Consider the following 23,918-nt stretch of genomic DNA (forward strand, 5'->3'; position numbering starts at 1 on the left):
ACAACAATGTTCATGGTATTGCTTTATTTGTGTCGTAAATACGACTTTGTATTTTCTAGCTGTCACGGCATCTCAAAGCGGAAACAAGAAAGCAGCATTTCGCTCATACGGATGTGACGTCAGTGCCGTACGCACAAAGAGCTTCTCTTCAGCTTCTGCAAGTATTTTGGCCGATTTAACAACAAAATACATTAAAACATGTTAATCTCTTTAGCAGAAAAAACCTTCCCCTGGTGATTAATATCAGATTTGTGGAGGTTCATGATTCTCTTCCTGATATGTTGCCAAATTTGATTTGATTTTGCTACGAGGTAAAAAAAAAAAAAGAAAAAAAAAAAAAGATTTTGTTAAAATGCACCCAGACATGTGTCTCAATTTAATTCAGTGATTCCAAAAGCTTCTACATCATCATCTGATTTTCCAAAACTGCTATGTTGCAGACTAATCTCAATGTTTGCAAATATCTCAATTTGAAGACATCATTGTGAAATTTTCTAAAAGAAAAAACAAAGCATATGTGCATTAAAAAAGACAGACATGTAGAAACAAAAGATTTTTATTGCAATATGTTAGTAAAACCAGTCAGAAAATTAACAGGTTCCTTCACAAAGGTAACAGATGTTTTTGACCAATTTCACAGAAAACCCTTTATTTTAACCTTATCAATGGGTAACATACTGAAACATTTCTGAACGTGATGAAGCATGCTTTGTAACACTGGAAGCTTTGAGGCTCTACCTTTACACCTGATAACTTAAAAAGAGGTAACTTTTCCATCAGTATAACTGCATAAATACAGTCTTTGGTCTGCAGCTAAACTAATATTTTTTAAAAACCATTGCGTTCCTTGTGCAAAAGCCTTTTTCTGCATTTTGGCTCACATGATTGTCAGCAAATTGTCTGAACAGCAGCAAAATCCTGCATATTGCACCGGATTATTTGGTCACCTCAGACTCTGCCTGAAAGATAGTAATTCTTTACATCATTCACAACAAGAGACATAAAAAATAATATCACATTAGTTGAACTTCACTTCATAGTTGTTTCTTTCCTAAATAAAACAATCTCTGTGAAAATGCAGTCACTGTTCTTCATATTTTTCAAGACAAATGTTGGGGAATTTAATCAAAACTATTCTGTTTTGTTTGGTGAAATAGTAAATATATGTAATTTGAAATATTGGGGAAGTATACTGAAGGGATGTTGGCAGTGACTGAACTATTCCATGGAACACTGAAGTGGGATTTCCAACTTAGTCATGCTTTTCTCATTCATCCTCTTGCTGCCATCTTCACCCTGACTTTGAGCTGCAGCAGGGCGGTGGATTCTGACAGAACAAATGTGTTGCCATCCTGTGCTCCCTCCTCCTTAACAGGACATTTTTCTGTGCCATCACATGCCAAAACATTTTCCAGATATCAACGCTGGCGAAGGTTCTTCATTTGTTTTTCCATCGTTGAAAATCTCCGGACTCTGAACCGGATATCAGCTGTATGGGCTAATTTTCTGGGAGAGTTTTGGTTGACATTCTGTTTGTAGTACCTTTGTTCATTCACAGCATATCTAGCGCGAAGCTAGTGGCTGCCTCCGCTTCGGGACTTTCCGGTACTCCAGTCGATGAATATAAATGACAGGCTCATGATCATAAAGATGAATCCTAGTGCTGCAAAGCATGTGGCCTGCAGGAGACATAAAGAGAATATCATTTGCCCATTAATTATATATAAAAATTGTAAAGCAAACATAAAACACAATGAAAGTGTTTCACTAAACCTACGTTCACACAGCAGGTAAATGCGGCCCAAATCTGCTATTTTTTTGCCCTTATGTGACCTATACACAACTTTTTCACCGCAGTCTTAACAGCCTAATTTCGATCTTTTCACCCAAATAAATATCGGATCTGTGCCGCTTCCATATGTGGTACTAATTTGTTTTTAAAGCGTCTGCAGTCTGAATAGTCATGTTGCATTTTATTCAGCTTTTTGTCATTGATGAGAGGAATGCGTCATAATTCTGCGCCAGAAGCGATAGATCAGGATGTAAACAATGGCTGAAAATGATTACTATAAACTTATGACAGAAGTCTGTGCAACTGAAGCGGGACACATCACAATCCAACCACTTCTGGAGCTGATTATTACGCATTCAAACAGCTTTCTCTATATAAATTACAGTCGAAACGCCACACAAAAAAAATCGTCACCATTAGTTTTTTTTTTTGGTTGCTTTTTTTTCATCACCACTAGTTGTGGTTTCCTTTTATTACCTTCTTCTGTCTTCTTACGATTTTGTCACGGTACTGTCGGGTCTCGTTGCTGAGTAAACTTTAGAATCGATCACTAAACGGCTCCATCAGTACTTCAGTAAACAGGGCGCTGCTGTGTGACGTCAATGTTCTTCTGCGCATGGGGGTTCGTTTTGGAAACGTAAACTTTTTCACACGGAAGTCTCACTGCGGTCAGGTTTAATCAAAATAGGTGAAAAACTTCGTCCAGAAACCACATATGTATTGTGCGTGCACCCCCACAATAAATACCTAAACGTGGCGCTCGGTCTTTGAGAAAGGAGCTGCTACTTCCGTTGTAGTTTCGAATCGCCATGGCGACGTTACCATGGCAACGCTATTTAAGCGGAAAAACTACGCTCAAAAAAGCGTTTTAGCCGGAGTTTTTTTATTTTTTTATTTAATAGCTATGTTGAGCATACTGAATGTAGTTAGTCAACACGCTCTTGACAGCATTTAAGCAAATGTTTACACACTGAATGTTATTTTTATGTTAGTCAACATGATAATCACCTGAATCCTACAGGTAGTATCAACATGCTTGATAGCCCTCATGCTAACGTTAATCTAGTACCTAAAATAAGCATTTTAGCTTTTTAAAAAAAAATTTATTTATGAAGCATGTTTATCATATTGAATGGGTGGTGATACCACACATGCTACTGAGTAACTCCATTTTGGTCAACACAATAATGGTACTCCACATACTACTGATTTTAGTTTTAGCATTTTAGTTCACATTAACATTATTGCTAGTTTTCAGCATCAGAACGTTGGGTTCCAACCGAAAAACAAGTTTGGTAGGCCACTTTTAAATTTCTTTATAAATTTTCTAGTTAGTAGTATGACTGACCATGCAAAAAAAAAAAAAAAAAATCTGAATTAAGCAGCAAGACCTTCTGTAGCCTTAGATACATACCTGAATCTTTGGTTTTGACTTGAAAGGCTCCTGGTCTTCAGGAATAATCCGGATGTAGAAAATAGCAGGTAGGATGAAAATGAGACTGGGGGCCGATGTGGCTCCTGCACAAGACAAGAATGGAAAGCAACAAGGATTTTTTATTGTAAATGGTTAATTTGACTATACAATATAAGTAAAGCACTGACAATGAAGTTTTACAACACTGAAAACTTATATCAGCTTTCCAATTTAAAAAAAAAAAAGATTTTATATTTCATACAGATTCACTAAACCATAAATGATTAAGTTTAAGCTTTTTTTTTTAACCTGTTTTGATTAATAGATTCTCTCTCTACAGGGTTTTGTTTCAGACCAATTTAAAGGCCACTGAGATCTTGGAAGGTATTGGTACTTTTGGTAATGTGGATAGGTACCAAATTTAAATTAGCACCTCCACAAAGCTTTATTTTTAGCAGAACTAAATTGTAAGTGTTTTAAAACATTTGGCTACACTGTGAAAAAACACAGTGGAACAACACCAGTAGATGTCATGACTTAACAATTCACCACCAACTGTGAAAACCTTGAAAAAAATTCAAAATCCTCTCTTTTTATTTCCACTCAACTTTCTATCAATATGGCTCTTTGAAGAAGTAGCTACTTCAGCAATGACGAATGTGAGTTATCCTCCCTGTGGATGGTGTCAAGTCTGCAGTTCTTACCAAGATTATTTAGACATGACACCATCTCTTTATTTTATTGGTCTCATGTTATATTTTAATTTTTTTTAAAGAACAAAATTTAATGTTTTTATTAGCTCTAAATCATAAAAATCTAAATGAAGTTTCAAATGTATAACCCTTCACTTTTCAACACTCTAATTAAATGAGATGGACCTGAAATTTAGAGTGGAGTTCACACTATAGCATCTGCACTGAGGCTCCTATTTCTTTTCCCTGCAGTGCGAACATACCGATGACGCCGAAGATGTCCTTGATTGAAGGGACGAATATAACAAGCAAATTGACCACAAAGATGAGACTGAATGCAATGAGGATATGTCTGGCCCAGTGGAAAGGCTTATCAGGGAAGAGGATCTGGAGCACCGCTCTACGAATCTACAAAAAAAAAAAAAAAAGAGATAAAAAAAAAAAAGGGAAAACAGAATCAGTTCCTTTCAAACACAAACATTGAGCATAAAGACTGCAAAAAAATCCTTAAACATGAAAAGAAAATTTTATGTACTCTTTAAAGTGATCAGGAAAGAAAGATCAAGTAGTTTACAAAACTTTTTCTTTAAGGTTAGCTTAACTTGGTTTTAGCACAAAATCTTGACCTAAGTTTGTCGTATATATTTGTTGCATAAATTAAAGACACATAACATTTAAGGATATTTACATACATTGTGGCTACCATGCTCTTAAACTGATGCTTAACTAAGCTGAGCTACATGCAGACCTTAAATTTACTTTGGGATTATCTGATGACATCCAACTCATACTGATCTTTCACTTTAAGTATTTGCGAGAAAAATAGCCTCACTTATAAAAAGGTAGAATTATTTTGACTGTAAAAAGTTAATTTAGTGTCATCTACAATCAGCTTTCTTTTTACTTATTGTGAACAAAATAAAACAATTTTCATAACTTCTTGTTGCATCTGTAAGTTAAGATGCAAAAGTTTTTACAGAAGCTCCCCAAAGTCGATACGCTGCACGATTAAAGGAAGTCTATCTATTTCCTTTGTGTCAGTTTCAGTACCCTGTTAGCATGAAGTCAAGATGGTAGATTAAAGATCCGATAAGCCCAAACAATAAGAATTTAGACTAGGTTCAGCTTTGTTCAACATAGAACCCAAAATAGCCAAATTTGTCTAAGCCAGGGGTGTCAAACTGCAGTCCTCAAGGGCCGCTGTCCTGCAACTTTTAGATGTGCCTCCGCTGCACCACACCTGAATAGAATAATTAGGTCATTAGCAAGGCTTTGGAGAACTGATCTACACAAGGAGGAGGTAATTAAGCTATTTCATTCCAGTGTTTTGTACCTGTGGCACATCTAAAAACTGCAGGACACCGGCCCTTGAGGACTGGAGCTTGACACCCCTGGTCTAAGCTAAATCCAAAATTTCAAATAATAAAATCTTAAGCAAATATATAAATTGCAGTTAAAACAAAAATACCCCCTTGCTATTGTCATACTTACATTTTTCATGTTATTAAGCAAATATAGGTGTATAATCTTCATGTAGATTAAAATATATATATATATATATGAAAGAAATTCATGTCTAAAGTTAATGATGAAATTGATAACTAAGATAAATTACTCATTTAAAACACTTTTAAAAATTGTCATACACTACAACATTTGAAGGTGGTGTAATTTGAAAATGAAAGTCCACCTGGTGCCTTGAAAATGCAATTTAAGTTAGAAATTATATTGCTTTGGTTTTAACTCGGAAATTAAAATTCATGGAGTTGATTTAACAACAAGAGACAAGTTGTCTAAACATTGGTTTTTATGTTCATTAATCTTGAGTTGTGAGTTTTACCATAATGATCTAATTTAAATAAAATAATTATTTCACAATATGCAAGAAAACAATGCCCTCACCTGGTTAAAGAGCCACATTTCTCTATTATTTTACTCACAATATCAAGTTAAAATATCTACTTATTTTACTTTAGAATCATTTAAATTCTTGTTTCAAATTGCATGAAGAAAATTTCTGATCTGATAATTAATTTTAGTAAACATCACAATGAATTCAGCTCAAAAACATTTAGTGTGAACAGGATATTATCAAGTTACATGAAAATAAACATTTGCTTTAAGAAGAGTCAGGATATGAAAACATGCCGCTAAGCATTCTGGGAAATAGCTCCCACTCCTGTTTTTTGTCTTCTCTAATTTTTTTAAGTAACCTAAAAACTCTAGTTTATCCAACTATTGGAGGTTTGACAAAATTAATTAAAAGTTAACACAACTCACTACTGCAAGTTTATCTTTCACAAACTCACACATTTAGGTTCTAAATCTAAAACTCACTAAATTTACTTGACTTAAAGAGCAGAAGAGAGCAGACACGACTAAATGCGGCTCAAATGTTTTACAGTGCGGTAGAGAATCAATTGAAAGAAAATGGCTCCATATCTACCTTATTAATGTTATCACTTTATGAAATTGTTAATCGAAGCTTTTCTAATTAACGGGTGGTTTTTTGGGGAAACTAAGGAACTGAACAGACAACAGGTGAATAGAGACAAAGTCCAAAGATTAAAAAAAGAAAAGAGCTTTAGTGGATTAGAAAGTTACTGAGAAAAAATAAATATTTCACCAATAAATTATTGGTTTGATTTTCTGCTTATCGGTTTTGTGCTTTGGTGTTGATGTGTATGTAGTCTGTTAGATATGTGGGACCTGTTATTGTACATCTGAATACTTTTCCAGTGCTTCTTACCGGGAACAGAACCACAGGGACGGTCAGAGTGACGGCCACCAGTACAGCCAGACGCACGCAGAGAATCAGGTTGTCCAGAGGATCCACTTTAAAGTAGGTGTGAAGCAGCTCTGCCTCGACTCCAACTACCCAGAGACAGCACAAAACACTTTTCTCAATTTTACTACATTTACTACACTTTTCCAGACGTGAGTGTTCGTATTTTTTTTCTGACAGTGAATTGCCGCATGCTACACCACAACTTCTCAAATAGTGTCAAAAAGGCTGGTTCTTCGAAATAAGCAGTTCTTTAAATGGTCATTTCAAAGTCCTGTGGCTGATTATTTGATTCTGATGTGTTAAAATTTTTTGTTTTTCCTTATTTGTGAGTAATACCAACAATAACTTTACAAGACAAAGCGTAAAGCGTGAACGTAAAATGTTTTATCTCTTCTGACAAGCTTAATATTGTTGAAAATTTAAAATGTAAAACTATAAACTTTTTGAAAAACAAGCTGAATGCATTTTTATAAATTTAAAAGTTTTACTGTAATATTCTTCATCCCAGTCAATTATTTGCATTTTCTCTGTTGACTGAGCAGTCTTGATGAAATGTTGCTGATTGAGTTAATGAACTGAATTTGGAAATTGTTTTGAAACTTAAAACAATAAAATGAGCTACTACCATATGGAGAGCAATTTCAGCCAAAATTAATTAATATAATTAAATAAATAGATGTGTAAATGAATTAATAAATAAAAAACAAATAAATGTATCAATAAAATAATAAATAAATGTGTAGATAAATAAGTAAAAGAACAAATAAATGAATAAATAAAACAATAAATGAATATAATAATAAATGAATGTATAAATAAAGAATAAATACACAAAATAATAAATAACTATACATAATTAACTATGAATAAGAATAAAGAAGCCAATTACTTATTTATTTAATTTTGGCTGAAATGGCTCTCCATAGTTTTAATATTTGGGTCATTTAGTGGTGGAGCCAGTATGTAGTACAGATAAATGATTAAATATGATCAGATCTGACAGAAAATAACTGAGAAACACTCTACTATGCTGTCACCACATGGTGACTGTTTCAGAAAATATGTAAAAATATTTATATATATATTAAAAAAAAAATATATATATATATATATATATTATAAAGTTTCATATTGCAGCTTTACAGAATCTTACCATAAAAGGTGAGGTAACCGAAAATAGCGGTCAGCAGATACATGACAAACATTGCCAGGATGGAGATGTTGGCAACTTTCTGCATGCGCTTCTTGTTGGCACTGCAAGAGGGAAAAAACTTTAATATCTCTTTTTCACATAGCAGAGACTGAGTATGACGTCCTGACTTACTTCCGTAACTCTGTGTAGATGGGCAACACCTCTGGGTGGCAGACAAAAGCGAAGGCGATGATCGGGATGGTGTACGCTGCCTAAACGCCATAACAAAGTAGAAGCCAGAATATCAGCGATCAGATGTTCCCAAACACTGCTGTTGACACGACACGCCTCACTACTGTTGACTTTACACACTCAGGTGTGACCTGTGCAAAGCAGGACATGAAATAACACGGCAATAAAGGCAGTGTGGTTTTTTACTGACCTCAGAGTTGATGGTAAATAGTTTGGCATCACATGTTGAATTAAGCTTTGAGAAGTCCTCATTATAAAGGGTTGTAGTATTACTGGAATCAAACAAGCAGGGGAGGCTGAATTTCTTGTAGATGACCTGGACAAAATGCATCCACAAATTTATTAAAAGACAAATATTTGACAGGAGAGCAGCTGTTTATCTTCTTTTATTTCCATTTTGCTGACTCACTGAAATGAGGAAAAACACCATGCAGGAGAGAGAGAAGCCACTTGTATAGCCAAGGTACCCTGGAGTCCAATAAAAATGAAAATAACATGATTATTTAAGTTATTTTTATCACATTCAGAGTCAGACATGAAAACAGACAACAAAAATGTCTACATGAGAACAGCATGAGGAGTGTCAAAACAGCTGGCGCTTTTCCACTAGACCGCCTCTAACCAGTTCGATCCCAGTGTTTGAAATAAGCAGTTCTATAAATTGTCGTTTCAAAGTCCTGTGGCTGATTATTTGATTCTAACATTCAATAACATTCAATTATTTGATTGAATGTTTTCCACTTATGTTTCAGAATGGGAAACGTGCAGTGAGTACAGATGCCTGCACATGCGCATTAAAATGTCCGCAAACGAAAATACGACGAAAATAATTCAATAAATTGTTTTAAATGACAATTACATGGATAGGCACCGAAGCGACTTGATTGACAGCGGACCGCAATCATTGATTGACTCGTGATTTACGTCACTGAAAACTTTTTAGCATTTAGCTGGTCCATACTCCTTACCGGTTGGTGGCAGTAATGCTAACCCAATGTTTTTGGGGTGTTTTTTTAACAACCGCCAATAAATTTCAGTAAGAAGAAGAAAAGAAAGAAGAAGCGTTTAGGAGTGGACCGCGGAGATGCTATGTGCTAGCAGAGAGCTGTTCAGTATGTCCGCGAATTAGCAGCGCTGCTAGCAGTTAGCCGCTCTGAAATACGGGGAATTTCTACAAGACAAAATAAAATATCTGGGTTTATTTTAGTTGAGTCCATCAGAACCAGGACGTCGATGAAAACATTAACTGCGATAACAACCCACCCATAATAACGAGGAGCAGATCGTACAATGGAGAAGCTCACGGCCTGGTGTAAAACCGAACTGCACGTTGACCGGTTGGTGCGCGACGTGCCAGTGGAAAAGCGGCTAAAAGAAGGTGAGAGTGGCTGACGTACCGAGCTGTTTCATGAGTGCAAGGGGAAGAATGATGATGGCACTAACAATGATGATCAGATAGTTTCCATTCAGGAACCATTCTCTGAGATTCGGCCACACAAACAGATGAGAAAATCAGAATACAACCAAGCAAAAAAAAAAAAACGACAACAAAATACTGAAAGTGCCATGAGAGAACCAAGAAGAAATCCGGAATAAATACTCACCCTGTGTTTTCCTGTTTGCCAAGAAAAGCTTGAATAACCAGAGGGAGCTCTGATTTTACAATGTAAAGATAACTGGACATGGCTGCAAGCACATAAGAACAATCTTATGTTTATTTGTGTATACTTTATTTTATGACAGCAAAACTATTATTCTTACTTTTTAACTCAAATACATACAGTCATGTTCATTAAATTAGAATATGCATTCTGAGGATCATTTGTGAAATTAAAAGTACCTTCAGAAAATAACCGTTAAGCATTAACAATAGTTTTTATTATCTGGGAAAAATCACAATAAATAACAGAAAATAAAGGCTTGATAACATCAGTCTATGTGTAATTAATCTATATAATGTGATTCACACTGCAAGAAACACAAAATCTTAAGTTTTTTTGATCTATTTTCTAGTTTAAATGTCTTAGTGTTGACTTACTTCAAATGTACTGACTTACAAGTGATGTTTCAGCAATATATGGGAGCTCGTTTTAAATAAACAAATCCCTAATATTGATGAATAAGTACTAGTTATAAGTGAAATAATCTACCAGTGGAACAAGTACTTTTTCATCAATATTAAGGAATTACTAACTTAAAATAAGCTCCTATTTCTTGCAGAAAACCTGCTTGTAAGTTATTTTTGCCTTATTTTGAGTGTACTCAGAAGTAAACCTAAAATACTTGGTAAGAACGCTCAGTAAGCCGAGTTACTGAAATGAATTAACTTTCCAATTATATTCCAATTCATTAAAAATGACTGTATTTGACAAAAATTTGATTTAAAATAATAATAAAAAAAAGATAATATAGAAATGCATCATAAGAGATGAATTAAGAATACCTCCAATATTGTGCACAGTGATGATGATAGCAGCCAGCATTTTCCCCGGGGGTCCAAAAGCTCGATTTCCTAGCTGCTCATACGCACGGATACCTGAAAACCAACCGTGTGAATAAATATTAAGACTGCAGACAGCGACCAATTTGCTGTCATCCATTTTTAAAGATGTGTTTTAAAGAGCTTAAAAGTATCTTTTATACAGAAGAATAATATTACACTGATTTTAGCTTCAGTTTTTCAGTAGTGGGGAAACAAATCTCATGTCAATTTTGAGTGTCAACTTTGCATTATTTGGTGAATAATAGCACTTTTAAAGTAAAGTTGCATTAAAAGTCCAATGAAAGAATCAACTTTGCCTTAGAAGTGTAATTATTTACCAAATGACACTTCATGACTACAGTCAAACATTCATGAAGACTCTTTCCAGCTCATGACACTTCCTTTGTCAGTCTTATCCTTATCAAAATCTTTCTGTAAGAATAAATGATGGCCAGTTTTTAGATTGCTGGTAGATGTTTTTGTGTTTGGAAACCTGTTGAGAGTCCTTGACATCATAAACTCTTCAAGAGTCTTTAGAAGAAAAACTTGCTCAAAGCATAACAGATTCCCCACCATTGTTACCAGATGGAATGAGGTGTTTTTCTATCCATTAAATTTACCATTTATTTTAGACCAAACCTTACCTGGAGTATGTTTGGCAAAAATAACCATTTTAGTCCCATTTTACCAATTCACACATCTCCAGTTAAAACTCAGCAGGGTTTATGTTTACCTTTGAGATGGTAGGGCAGAAAAGGTAATTTCCTGGCTTTAATTAGTGTTTTGGTTGTAGATATGGGCGAGGAATCATTTTGTTGTAACTATTTCTTGCTATATTTCAATGGCTTGTTCGATTGTCTTTCCAATTTTGAAGAGTAGCTAAAAGATATTGGTCTCAGTGACACATCCTAACTCTTCCCCTGGGAAACAAACTTGTGTGTCATGAAATAAAAGTTTCTAGACACTCAGATCGAGTAACATCTGAATACAAAAAAATGCTTATTTTAAAGGGATATTGTTTAGAAATATTCTTCTTAATATCAGATTTCCCCCCTATCCTGAATAAATGTACTGAATACTAAAAAAATGTTCAGTGAGATTAAACTACTTTTAGGCTTTTACAAATCTTTACCAGGGACGTCAAAAGTTTTTCTACTTATTAAGGCATAAGTGGAAAAGCTATGTAAGTTTAGTTGAGCCTCTTACCTACAACTCCGGCACTTTTTAGCAGGAGGTGAATTGAATATGCAGAGAGAACAGCGATGCACACCAACAGGACTCTGAAAGACAAAAACCACAATCATAAAATCATAAAAGTCATAAAAGTTACACGACAAAAAACAAAAAAAACAAACAATAATTTGGATTAAACCATTTTTATAATAATTCCTGAGATTATCATTTCAGACATTTTAGTTCAGACAGAAGCAGCTTGTTTTTCTATCTCCCACCCCCACCTCATGGTTCAGTCCAGCTCCAGGGAGGCGTGTCTTGGACCTGATCGGGTTTCTATAATTAACCATTTAAATCTGATTTACAGGAGCTGTCTGCTCTGTAAATCAGTAGAAAAGCTGTTCATAGTGTAATACTGTTTACATTACGCATGAACCACAAACAGGATTCCATGAAAGGCGATATCACAAAAACATTTTAACGAAACTTTGATCATTTTAACAAGATTGTCTAATAACCTGGAAATCTGAGCGGTATCAAAGTAGATTAAATGGCATATGTACAAAAATCTCAATATTTATTGAGATAAATATCTCATAATAAATATAATAATAAATATCTCATATTTATTATTATCTTTGTTATTATTACATGTATTATTGATAATGGTAAGGATGATAAGTATTTATTAAAAATAAAATACTATTTTATAATAAAACATTAAAAAATATTTGATTTATTTTGAATACATTTATAATAAATAAAATATTTATAAAAAATACATATTATAAATATATTTATAATAAAAACAATATCGTATTTATTATAAAGTAATAAAATAATATTTATTATAAAATAATACAGTTATTTTATAACTAAAATAATTTATAGGAGTAGGAATACTGCTGTTATTCCTACTTAGTAAAGACAGTCGGATTAACAACAATGTTAATTAAATTATTTACTTTTAAGAAATGTTCACTAGGTATCTAATAATAATAATAATAATTTTATTTACTTTTGACATCTTGGACAAACACAGTTGCATGGCTATATTGTAAGAAATCTCACAATCTGTTAATTTTATTTGTCTGTCTACTATTCTAGAATATTATCCGATTCACATTGTACCTTTAATTCCATTTTTAAAAGATTTGTAAAGTCAAAAAGGAAAAGGCACTGAGTGGCTAGAAAAGCTGAGATAAAAATACTACAAAATAAACAAAAATGTGACTGAAATTCAAAAGAAAAAATGTGCTATCAGTAAAGAGTTATAAGAAAATGTTTTCAAGTAAGGATATTTGTTAAAATCATTTTACTTCCATTTGCAAACCACCTGTTTCAGTCCACAACATAATTCCCAATAAACTCAGTTAAACTCGTATGACAAACAGTCCTGTTGTAATTTTTAGAGAGCAATTAGGGATTCACCAAAAATCAAACAAATATCACAAGCAACTGATGAAATACAATACCCTGTAGTTTGTTGTCAGCCTGTGCACTGAGCAGATGGATAAAACAATTTAGTTTAGTTTACTCACATAAACAGAATGATTCCTGTGTTGGACATTGCATATGCGAGTCCCAGGATTCCACTGCCCATGATGGCGTTACTGAGGTTAAAGATGGACATGCCGAATGACGTCTTTCCCTCAAACTGAAACAAAAGACATAAAAATGTTTCTTTATGACAAATAGAAAATCATTTAAAATGAAGGAGAAATATATGGTTGCGTTCACAATGCTGCCTAAGGTGACCCAATTCTGATTTTTTTTTTTTTGTGCCTTAATGCGACCTGAATCTCATCTTTTCAACACAATCTGAACAACACGGGTCTGATTTTTTTAATGCTACCCAGGTCACTTGGATATTCGATACGTATTCGATCTTTTCAAATGCGGTAAGGTCGCATTCACCAACCTGAACGTCACTGATACTCGACCAACGTCACTATTCTGTGTCCTGATACGCCCCAGCGGGAAGAAAAACAACCATAGCAGATTAAGTTGTTAATATGCTGCTTCGGTCGGACAACGGCTTTAAAATTATGAGCTATGCTCCACCATTAGCATCCATGTTCACTTCCGCAAACACTGAACACTTCTTCTTCTTCTTCCTCTTTAGATTTTAACGGCACCTTGCTGCTAAAATCACTGAACACTTCTTCTTCCTCTTGCATCCATTACTAACACTTAACACATCTTTGTCTTCGTCTTCATCTTCGTCTTTTTGTATGGCAATTGTGGCAAAACACTGAGCATGCGCTCCGTTTGTGACGCTATTGCGCCCTCTACTGCGCATGCGAGACACACTCAGGTCAATTGCAGTTCATACTGGAGATCACATACAGGTCGGAAGTGTGAACGACCATGCTAAAAATCCAGTTTGACAAAAAAAAAAAAGGAATTGTGTCACATAAGGATGCTGTGTAAACATAGCCTGAAACTCACATCTGTGAAGTGAACTTCTTTCTTTATGCCGGTTTTATGTGGGAGAAACTCAGAGTTTTCTTCCATGGCTTCAACTGAATCAAACCTACAATGGCGGAAGAGTCAAAGGGTTAACTTAAGATCGACCCGATGAACTTGATCGTCATTCTTGCTCACGTGGAGTCACTCACCCGTCATCTCTGCTGTGTCCATTCATCTTTTGAAGCTCCATTTTATATTTATCTTACTTGCTGTGGTTGGTTGAATGAAAGGCTCGTCTTTGAAACTTGAAATGACTGGAAGCAGAGAAACAAACGCCCCATTATTGACACATCCAAAAGAAGTCCCTGTAAATCATAAAATTGCTTATGTATGGGGAACCTTTGGGGTCAGCTGGATTGATTTAGACATTTAAACGCATAGGATGTACAGACTAAGCCAACTTATTTTTCATCTTGAAACATTACAGGGTGTATCTTCCATTACATCTGAATGTATCACCTTCTCTCTTGTTTAACCTGCTAAATTTGAGATAAGATCTTGAAATATATCTTCCAGGAAGCACGAGTAGTATTATCTGCCTGATACAATGATAAGGCAACAGCGGCACACTTTTAAAGGTTATATAAGCTTCATCGACTGCCTACACTGCAAAAACACAAAATCTTACCAATATTTTTGGTCTACTTTGTAGTGTAACTATCTTGGTACACTTGAAATAAGGCAAATATGTTTTAACCCAATAATTTCTTAGTATTAATTTTAAAAACTACTTGCTCCATTGGGAGATTATTTCACTTATAACAAGATATTTTCCCCATGTTATAAGTTAACTGGTACTTTTTCATCTATATTAAGAATTACTCACTTTAAAAAGCCATCTTGCTGAAAAGTTACTTTTAAGTTAGTTTGTCTTATTTCAAGTGCACTAAATACTAGACCAAAATTACTTGGTAAGATTTTGTTGTTGCAGTGTAAGAGTGATTTTTCTTTTGTTCATACACAAAAGGAAAACCACAAGCTCCATATAAAACACAAACTAAGTATACAAAACCTTTTCTTATGCAATAGGGTTAACATTTTTTACTACCTACTTAGAATAGAAATAGAATGAAATAGAAACAGCCTTTATCGTCCCGTAAAAATTCAAGTGACAGCAGCAACAGATATAAAGGTTCACACAAAAAACAATAATACACTGTACAAACAAACCAAAAATCATTAAATTTGTAATTGATTAATACAATTCTAAAGAGGTGGGGTTTTAGTCGAGATTTGAAGGTACTCTGTGTTTCAGCTGTTTCACAGTTTTCTGGAAGTTTGTTTCAGATTTGTGGTGCATAGAAGCCGAATGCTGCTTCTCCTTGTTTATAACTACCCACATAATGTGCGTGTGTATTAAACATTGAAAGAAATAATGAAACAAATATTATGGTTGACTTAGATGTTTGGTGTTCATGCACGTCCCTTTACTCCTTTGGTCAAGTTACAACAGTATTTTATTGGGATTTATTTATTGGAAAGTAGTGAAGACTTGTGAAATGTGAGGAAATTTGTGGTTTCTATATTTTCTTAAAGAATAAATGGATTTAAGTTCAGCCCCAATGAGTTAACGCTTTATAGAGCCAGATATTGTAACGCTAATAGCTGACAGTTCACTTGACATTTTCTACTTTCTTCTTCTCAAAATAGCTCAAGTCCAGACAATTTGGATGGAAATATTATTAATTGGATTCTGCTCTGGACTTTGATTGTGCCATGATGGCACATGAATATGCCTTTAATGTCGACAACATCAAAGGTTAAAGATGGACATGGTGAATAAAGTCTTTCCCTTAAACGGAAAGTAAAATTCCCAACAGTTTTACTTTCCTGCTGGAACACCAACTTTTTACAGCTTCTAAGAGTTTTATTTCAGGGATTGTTGTGTTTTTAGCAACTTCGGTTTTCCCATTAACTCTGAAAATATCTCTCCAGCATGATGTTACCACCACCAAGTTTCTTTACTGCCGAGCTGTGAATCTCTGCTGCTCCTCCAGAGTCACCTTGGGCCTGTTGGCTGATTCTGCTAGCTTAGGGGGGTGGTAAAGTCTTGGTTTCGGGTTGCTTTAAAATATGCATTAATTTGGGTTTGTCCGTCACATAAAATGCTTATGAAACATTGAAGTTTACTTGTATGAGTACTTTTGGACCCACTTTTTTTTAGGAAACATAAAATGTAGATCCAAGAAGTTCAACATTTGTTTTTGAGAGTTCTGCTTTCTAATTTCCCTTTTGAGGGAAATTAGCTTTCCCTCGAAAGCTAATTTTAAAAAACATTTAGTCACAATATCATAATGTTGATTTCAATATGAATGAAAGACATGATAAATGAAACAATAGTTACAACTCTATTTCCCAGATAATGAAAAATAGGACAATGTAAAAGAAAAAAAAATAGTTGAATAGTTTGCTAACTTGTGGTTGTAAAATGTTTGCACATTTGGCAAAAATACGGTTGTTAAATAAGGAGATTTGTACATTTTCTGAATTCTATGTTGGTTTTTTACTTTGGCTTGCTTGGTTTTTAGAGAAATATTAATAATAATCTGTGAAACATGTACCTAATTAGTTACTAAATTGGCTTTTTACCAAGTAATAACTTGGTACCATGCATCTCACCTTTTAAAAGATTATTGAAACCTCTCTTTATAGATAAATAAACAAAGGAATGACTAAAAATACACAAACTAGAAACAGAAGAAAAATAAAGTCAGATCCGAGTTTCATGTAGTCTATCCAACTTTTCCACCACATCCAGCCTTGTGATTGTTGTTTCTTCCATTTTATGCATGTTAAATGTTACATCCATCCATCATTTAGGGTTGGCTTGTCCTGTGGTAACCATTTTCTTGTAATGTTATTTTTACTTGCTGCTAAGACTGGAGCAGCTTTAAGTCACGGACTCGTGTTGCCCTAATCTCCTATGGGACGCGTAAAGCTGGCATGGACACCTTTGGGAAAACCCGCAGCTCTGTCCTCCGCCCCTACGGGGTCATGGGATACTTCCCTGTTGCTCCTGGGTCAAACGTCCCCCTGGTTTCTCACATATGACCTCCAAAGGGCACTCTGTCACTAGACTTGACCCGCCGTGGAGAATTTTGCACTAAACCAGAATAATGAGCAGTTCTGTCTGCGTACAACCACCCATAGAAGTTGGCACTTGGTAGCAGCCGGCCAGAGAGATAAACAAAGAGCGGCAGTGTAAATTGGTGCTGTTTAGACTAAATACAGGGTAGTGCTTTCCCCAGGAGGCTAGCCTGAGGTCAGGTTTGGTTGGACTCACTTTCTTCAGCTGCATACCCTGTAACTTTCCCAGGGCAGACAGCCAATTCATGAAACCACTGAAAGCATACCAAATGTCAGGAACAGTTTGCAACTAAACAAGTCTTTGGTTGGGTTCTGACTCTTTAAAAAGCAAATTTTGCTCTGAGCAAGTTTCACATATTTCAGGATGGAGACTAGGAGAGGGGGGGGGGGGGCAAACTAGTCAAACCTGGTTAACAAGGAGCATGACCCATCAAATATGTCTTCTGTTTGATTTTACACACAGACAAAACAGAACATGTGGATACCAGGCGATAAACACAATAGCAGCCCTGTTATTTTTATTCATGCATATCAATTAAATTGACCCAAAATGTCCTCTCTCTGTGCTTTCATTATAAATACATCACAATAAGACATTAAATAAAACGTTTTCGGTGAGAACAACATTTTCGTTGACACACAGTAGATCATTCTTAATATTTGGCCGAGTGTGCCACATGGCTTTTGTCTGACGCAAGACTTACACACCATTGACAGTTAGCCCTTCCCTTCACTTCCCTTCCCTTCCACATCATCTACAAACCAATGGGACTCACACAGTTTAGCAGCAACCTACCCCAGATGTAGATCTCCTTTATGAAATAATGAATCCGGATGGAAGTTTGCCTAAGTTTTCCAGAATCCACCAGTGTTTGTGTGGAGTGTGGCTCCAGGGAGTCTCTCCAAAGCTCCTTGGTAGTGAAGAAAGGAGAGTGTGAGGGAGATTAGAGCAGGAGCAGGAAATGGGAACACCCATTTTTAACCCTTTGTTAAACTCCTCACAGGTGGTAGAGCTGCACGTATGCAGGCAGGGATCTGTAAACACTGGTGACTGTGTGAAAGCAATGAAGTGCCGGCTGTGTCCAGAGAAAGTGGTTACTTCACAGAACCCCAATATTTGTAACTACTTCTGTTAAAAACTTTGGTTCAAATCTCATTTTCTAGCCGCTGTTCTCTAAAAATGTGAATTTAATGTTTTTGTTTAGCGTCTTCTTCACTCTGTAAGTGGTGAGATAATTTAAGTTTGTCACAGGAAGAGTTTTAAACTTTTAATCAGCTGTGGCTTTAAGTGAGTGGCTACTTACTGTGGCTACTGTTGAATAGCCGGTTGTTTCTTTGAATGTGTGGCATGTTTTCTTGTCTTTCCCATTTAGAAAAGTGGCTGAGAGGAACTTTAAGGTGAGGTATTAAATTAAAAAAGAATGGTTTAACTGCATTTGTTTCATAGGAATAATTATTTTTATATGAACATGTTACTTAATGCTGGAACAGTCAAAATAAAAGCTGATATTTTTATAACATAATATGTAATCCACATTTTCAGTATGAGATTATTCTACTCAATGAAATTTATTTTAAGCTATTTCTATACACTCCTTCGTTACCAGGAGTGTATAGAAATGCTAAAAACCATTTATTCCCAATAATTTTTCACATTTTTCCCAAAAACTTCAATTTATTTGATTTGTATTTAGTGTAAGAAACCAATACTAAGTAAGGAATCACAGTGAAGAGGAAGAAAACTGATTTTTAAAATGTGCAAAGAAAAAACCCTGAAATCCAGAGCAATCAATGGCCTTCAGGAACCACTTAATTATTAATAATTACTGTTTTAAATCTCTACAGCTGCTCAATGACTGACAGACAAACAGTTGGGTATCTAAACTTTTAAGGGAGTGATGTTGGGTTAATCATTCAAAAACTGTTTTTAGGACATTTTGATATCTACCAAGACTTGGTGTTCCATCTGAACTGAGAGAGTGTCAACCTGAGAGGTGTGGTGCATATTTGTTCGTCGCCTCACTGAGTAAATATTTTCAATGAGAGTTACAGCTGCAGGCTTTTTTCAATTTTATTTTTCCCTCCAGGGGGTCTTTTGTGGGCTCTAGTGTCCCTTAGGAGGGAAGACGTACGGCAAACGTCGGCCGGGTCCGGGAATCGAACTCGCGACCGCCACGTTGAGGACTGAAGGCCTCCAAATGTGGGTCGCGCTATCCCCTACGCCACCACAGCACGCCCAGCTGCAGGCTTTTTTGGAATATATTTGAACCAACTATGCAAGTCTAAAAGACCCAGTGAATTAAAATCAAGTCAGATTGGAATTAGATACAGTCAGATTCCTAATCAGTTTAGGTCTGGACTTGGACTGGGCCATTTAAACACATGAATACACTGCAAAAACACCAAATTTTATCAAGTATATTTGCTCTAGTTTCTAGTGCAGACATCTTGGTTCACTTGGATTAAGACCAACTTAAAAGTAACTTTTTAGCAAGATATAGAGCAATGTGAAACTCATTTCTGTTTTGGGCCATATCGAAGATCTAAATGTTCTTAAAGGGCCAGTTGTGCCAGAATCTATTGATAGAAACCATTAAACTGTTTAAATATCAATAAATAGCTGTTGAATTCAGCATTCAATAAGTAAAATATAATGAAATAATATTGAACAACTTTTCAGTTCATCCAGGATTTTGTGATGCTGATTTACAAATACTTGTAAGAAATTTTTACCATATTTGTTCTATGATGTCAAATGTAACTTTTTATTAATCGCAGTATAGATCACGGACTACAACTTGACACCAAGTAAGGCTGAAGCAGTGTTCACTTAAACACAATATTTTGGGCCAATTTTGAGAAAAATTTGCAGTACAATCAGAAAATATTTTGATTTTGTGAGAAGTTTGCATGAATTCTGTGGCTTTATGGACTTATTGATGTATCTTAGACTTTAAAGGGCCACATAAAAAGCTACAGCGGGCCAGATTTGGCCCTTGGGCCTTGAGTTTGACACATGTGATATAGAAACTTATTTTAAGTAAATAATTCCTTTATATTGATTTAAAAAATACTTGTTCTTTTGAGAGATAAATTAACTTAAAATATGGGAAAATGTCTTGTTATAAGTTAAATAGTTTTTCCAATAGTACAATGACTTTTTAATCAAGTATTTACTTAAGATTAGCCTCTATATGTTGCTAAAAAGGTACTTTTAAGTTAGTTTTGTCTTATCTCAAGTTTTCTATGATGTTTGCACTAGAAACTAGACAAAAATACTTGGTAAAAGTTTGTTCTTGTGTATGACTTAAGCTAAACCATTCTGTTGTCCATTTGGCTGCATGTTTGTTGTGTTTCTGGAAGCTGAACCTCCGCTCTAGTACCAAATCGAAAGCTTTTCTTTCAGGATTGCTTTACTTTTCCATCCATCCATCTCTCTATCAACTGAGAGCCGCTTTATTGCTGCCTCTATGTTTCACAGTGAAGATATTGTGTTCACAATGATGTTTATTCAATAAATGTTAACACTTATGCCCATATTTATATCACTTTTTGCCATAACACACTACAAAAGTATTTTTGTCTAGTGTCTAGTGAAAATATCTTAGTACACTTGATATATATAAAAAAAAAATTACAAGTAATATTTCAGGATGTTGTATGATCTTACCTCCAGTAAATAATCCTTTATTATTGGCATAAAACTGACTAGTTCCATTATTCAACTTATATCAAAACATTTTACCAAGTTAACAGTGAAAAAATCTGCCAATGGAAGGAATAAGTTTCATCAATATTAAGGAGTTATTAAATAATTCTTAATATTCATGAAAAAATGCTTGTTCTATTTAAGATAAATTAACTTATAACATGGGGAAAATTTCTTATTAGTGAAATAATCTGCCAATGGGACTAGTACTTTTTTTTTTTAAATCAATATTTACTTAAAACATGCACATATACAGTACAGACCAAAAGTTTGGACACAACTGTGTGTCCAAACTTTTGGTCTGTACTGTATCTTTCTTAAGTTACTTGTAGGTTAGTTTTTTCCTTATGTCAAGTGTACAAAGATATTTGCACTAAAAACCAGACCATAAATAGTGAGATTTTGTGTATTTGGAATGCCAAAAAGTTTCTGAAATGTAAAAACAAATATATAAAAATCCTCACAGCCTGAGAATATTTCTACAAGGAAATGTAAATATTGTAAATATTGAGCATTCAAGCAAAGAAAAAAAAAAACTGGGAGAGTAGAGAATGCCATCTGATGTTGTTGGTTTGCATCCTGCCAGTCGCCGTGGCGATGGTAATTAGCTTAGCAGATCAGTGCTTTTTCAGGATGCGTCACATGTGACTAAGGAGCTGCAGGTGCTGCTCTCAAAACAAACTACGAAACCTACACACACACATACTCACACACACGTAACAACGGAAGTGACACACAAAAAAACCAATACCTCGACTGTCACCACAGCGCGGGTAGAAAGTCTTTCAGCACTTTTCCCCTCTGTGACATAAAACATTTTCATATTGACATCATGCGACACGTCAGCAAAGTAATAAAACACAAAGTGTACTCCAGCGTAAAGGTGGATATTATTGAAACAAGACAAGTACCATTCAGTTGTGCTTTGAATTAGAAAAAAAAATGGCACCAACTTGTGAGACATAACATTTCAGTTGGCTGATAAAGTTAAACTTAACAGAGATACAGGCTTTAACAGCACACCCACTTTATCTCACCGTGACACAAAACTCTAGCTGGAAAAGATGTCGTTCAGTTACAGATCGTATCTCAGGCAAGTTTCCTCAGTTGCTGGAGTTTTTAATATCAGTCTTATAAGGCATAATCTTAAAGATAACACATACCGGTATATCCATTTATTTGTTCAGGATTTGCTGTTTATTGACAGAGTCCATAAACATGGTGTGATTATAGGAACTGAAAAAAACTTCACTTCAACAAACTAGTTTTTGTTTCAGCAGCCATGATTTTCTACTTCTTCGTCTTTTAAAATCCCGCCTTTGCTCTGACAATTTCACCGGTAAGACTAGTCAGCATTAACTAATCCATTAACAAAAATAATAATAAAACTCTAAGAAAGGATGTGAGTGTTATATTTTAATCCTAATTCTATCACTAAATTCAAGTACTTCTTTTTTAAAAAAATCTGAAACACTTACAGAGGAAACGCTGAACACGTGGAGCGCTGTGAAGAGACCTCTGCTGCTGTCCACCTCTCAGAGAAGAGGTTGACGTCTTCAGTTCAGACAGATGTGAAAGACAGGAAGGGGAAACATCGAAATGCGGGGGTTGATTTATGCCCGAAGTATTATTTCCAAAGAAAACTGAAGTTGCAGCAAAGAATGAGCAGCTGAGAGGAAAAGATGGTGGAAGGGAAGAGAAGGTAGCGACTACGTGCGTAAAAATGTTCCTCCCCCCGCCACCCCTTTTTTTCCCCCACTCACTTACACATGGTGCTCTGTTGCTTAACAATCCCATTTTTGGAGAAAAATAACCTTTTATATACTTCAAAATAGATTTTTTTTTTTAAACCGTCCTCTAAAGTAACACGAGATAATGACTGTGGATTTAAAACTGCATTTTCACTTAAATAGCGAACTCATCGTCCTGCTTTATTTATTATTACAGAAATGTACTTCTCATTTTATTTCAAAGCTTTAACTTTAGTTTTGACCGTAAAACATTGCCGTCCAGTGGGTAAGAATGGGTTTAATGCAACATTACTAACCAAGGTTGTATTCACAACAGTCCCATTTAGTCCGGTTCATTTGGGAAGTGTGAATGCAAATTTGAATTCTAAAAAAGCGAACTCTGATCCATCTAAGAACCAAGGTCTCGGTCTGGTTGAATTGAACTCTGATGCGGTTGGATGGCAGTGTGAATACAAACGGATCAGAGAACTGGTGATGCATGTCAATGGAGAAATCCTTAAATCTGACGCTGCCCCATTTTTGTTTACATTTTGTGAAGTTGCGCTGGTTTTCTTCAGAGTTTTGCGTCCATTCCTTTGTTAGTTTGTGGTGCAGCGCCACCACAGGCGATGGAGGGAACAGGTTTTTCTAATTTGTTTGGGTCGTTTCACAGTGCAGCTGCGGCTGAAAATGGACAAATGTTGCAATTTTTGCCCCAATCGAATCAAGTCTACAAGACTATCAGGTGTGCAACCGCACCTAAGATTCCTGAATTTTGACATTTAGAATTTGTTAGCAAAATTTTGGACATTTTAGAAGAAAAAAAAAGGAATTTAAGCAACCTTATACAGTAAAAAAAAACAAAAAAACAGGACACCATTAGTAAAAAATAAAAAAAAATTGTCACAAAATTATGGTTTAATTCATCTCAAACTGTATTTTAAAGGGTCTCTAATCAAAGAAGAGATTGAAGATTCAGCATTGATTAGTCTGGAAACTTTATATTTTAGACAGGAGGTGATTAAATTTCTTAAAAATACACTGAAACGCTCTAGTAAGAGTCACACTGCTTTTTGACTGGATATGGAAATAATCCATAAAAAAACTTGGTGAGATCGATGGAATAGAAATATATAAATAAAATAAATTAATCTGTTGAAAGTTCATGCTGCATGAAAGGTTGTAGCTCCCTGAG

At 35.1% G+C, this 23,918-nt stretch overlaps 1 protein-coding gene across 3 annotated transcripts; it reads right to left on the bottom strand.

The window, feature by feature from the left end:
- Positions 1-540: 540 nt before the first annotated feature.
- LOC122839329 (sodium-coupled neutral amino acid transporter 3-like) lies at positions 541-22,693 on the bottom strand. Of its 3 annotated transcripts, XM_044130815.1 has the most exons (18): positions 22,472-22,693; positions 21,745-21,794; positions 18,081-18,195; positions 14,347-14,451; positions 14,177-14,261; positions 13,267-13,382; positions 11,759-11,832; positions 10,514-10,606; positions 9,675-9,756; positions 9,468-9,550; positions 8,480-8,538; positions 8,261-8,386; positions 8,011-8,090; positions 7,840-7,940; positions 6,648-6,772; positions 4,162-4,306; positions 3,207-3,310; positions 541-1,679 (listed from the first exon to the last, which is right to left on the bottom strand). In XM_044130815.1, exons 4-18 carry the CDS (start codon positions 14,385-14,387, stop codon positions 1,575-1,577), a joined length of 1,419 nt encoding a protein of 472 aa, XP_043986750.1. In that variant the 5' UTR covers positions 14,388-14,451; positions 18,081-18,195; positions 21,745-21,794; positions 22,472-22,693; the 3' UTR covers positions 541-1,574. The 3 variants fall into 3 exon arrangements, with proteins under 3 accessions (XP_043986750.1, XP_043986741.1, XP_043986732.1); XM_044130806.1 differs by lacking the exon at positions 21,745-21,794; XM_044130797.1 differs by lacking the exons at positions 18,081-18,195; positions 21,745-21,794.
- Between the last annotated feature and the right edge of the window lie 1,225 nt (positions 22,694-23,918).

Source organism: Gambusia affinis, linkage group LG01 (assembly GCF_019740435.1).
Source record: "Gambusia affinis linkage group LG01, SWU_Gaff_1.0, whole genome shotgun sequence".
Taxonomy (NCBI): Eukaryota; Metazoa; Chordata; class Actinopteri; order Cyprinodontiformes; family Poeciliidae; genus Gambusia; species Gambusia affinis.

Bases quoted from the DNA above. Each gene is read 5' to 3' on its own strand.
- LOC122839329 (XM_044130797.1), bottom strand. From the start codon at position 14,387: ATGGAGCTTCAAAAGATGAATGGACACAGCAGAGATGACGG. The intron at 10,607-11,758 runs GTAAGAGGCTCA...GTTGGTTTTCAG, and splicing joins AAAAAGTGCCGGAGTTGTAG to GTATCCGTGCGTATGAGCAG. The intron at 8,387-8,479 runs GTGAGTCAGCAA...CATTTTGTCCAG, and splicing joins TGGTGTTTTTCCTCATTTCA to GTCATCTACAAGAAATTCAG.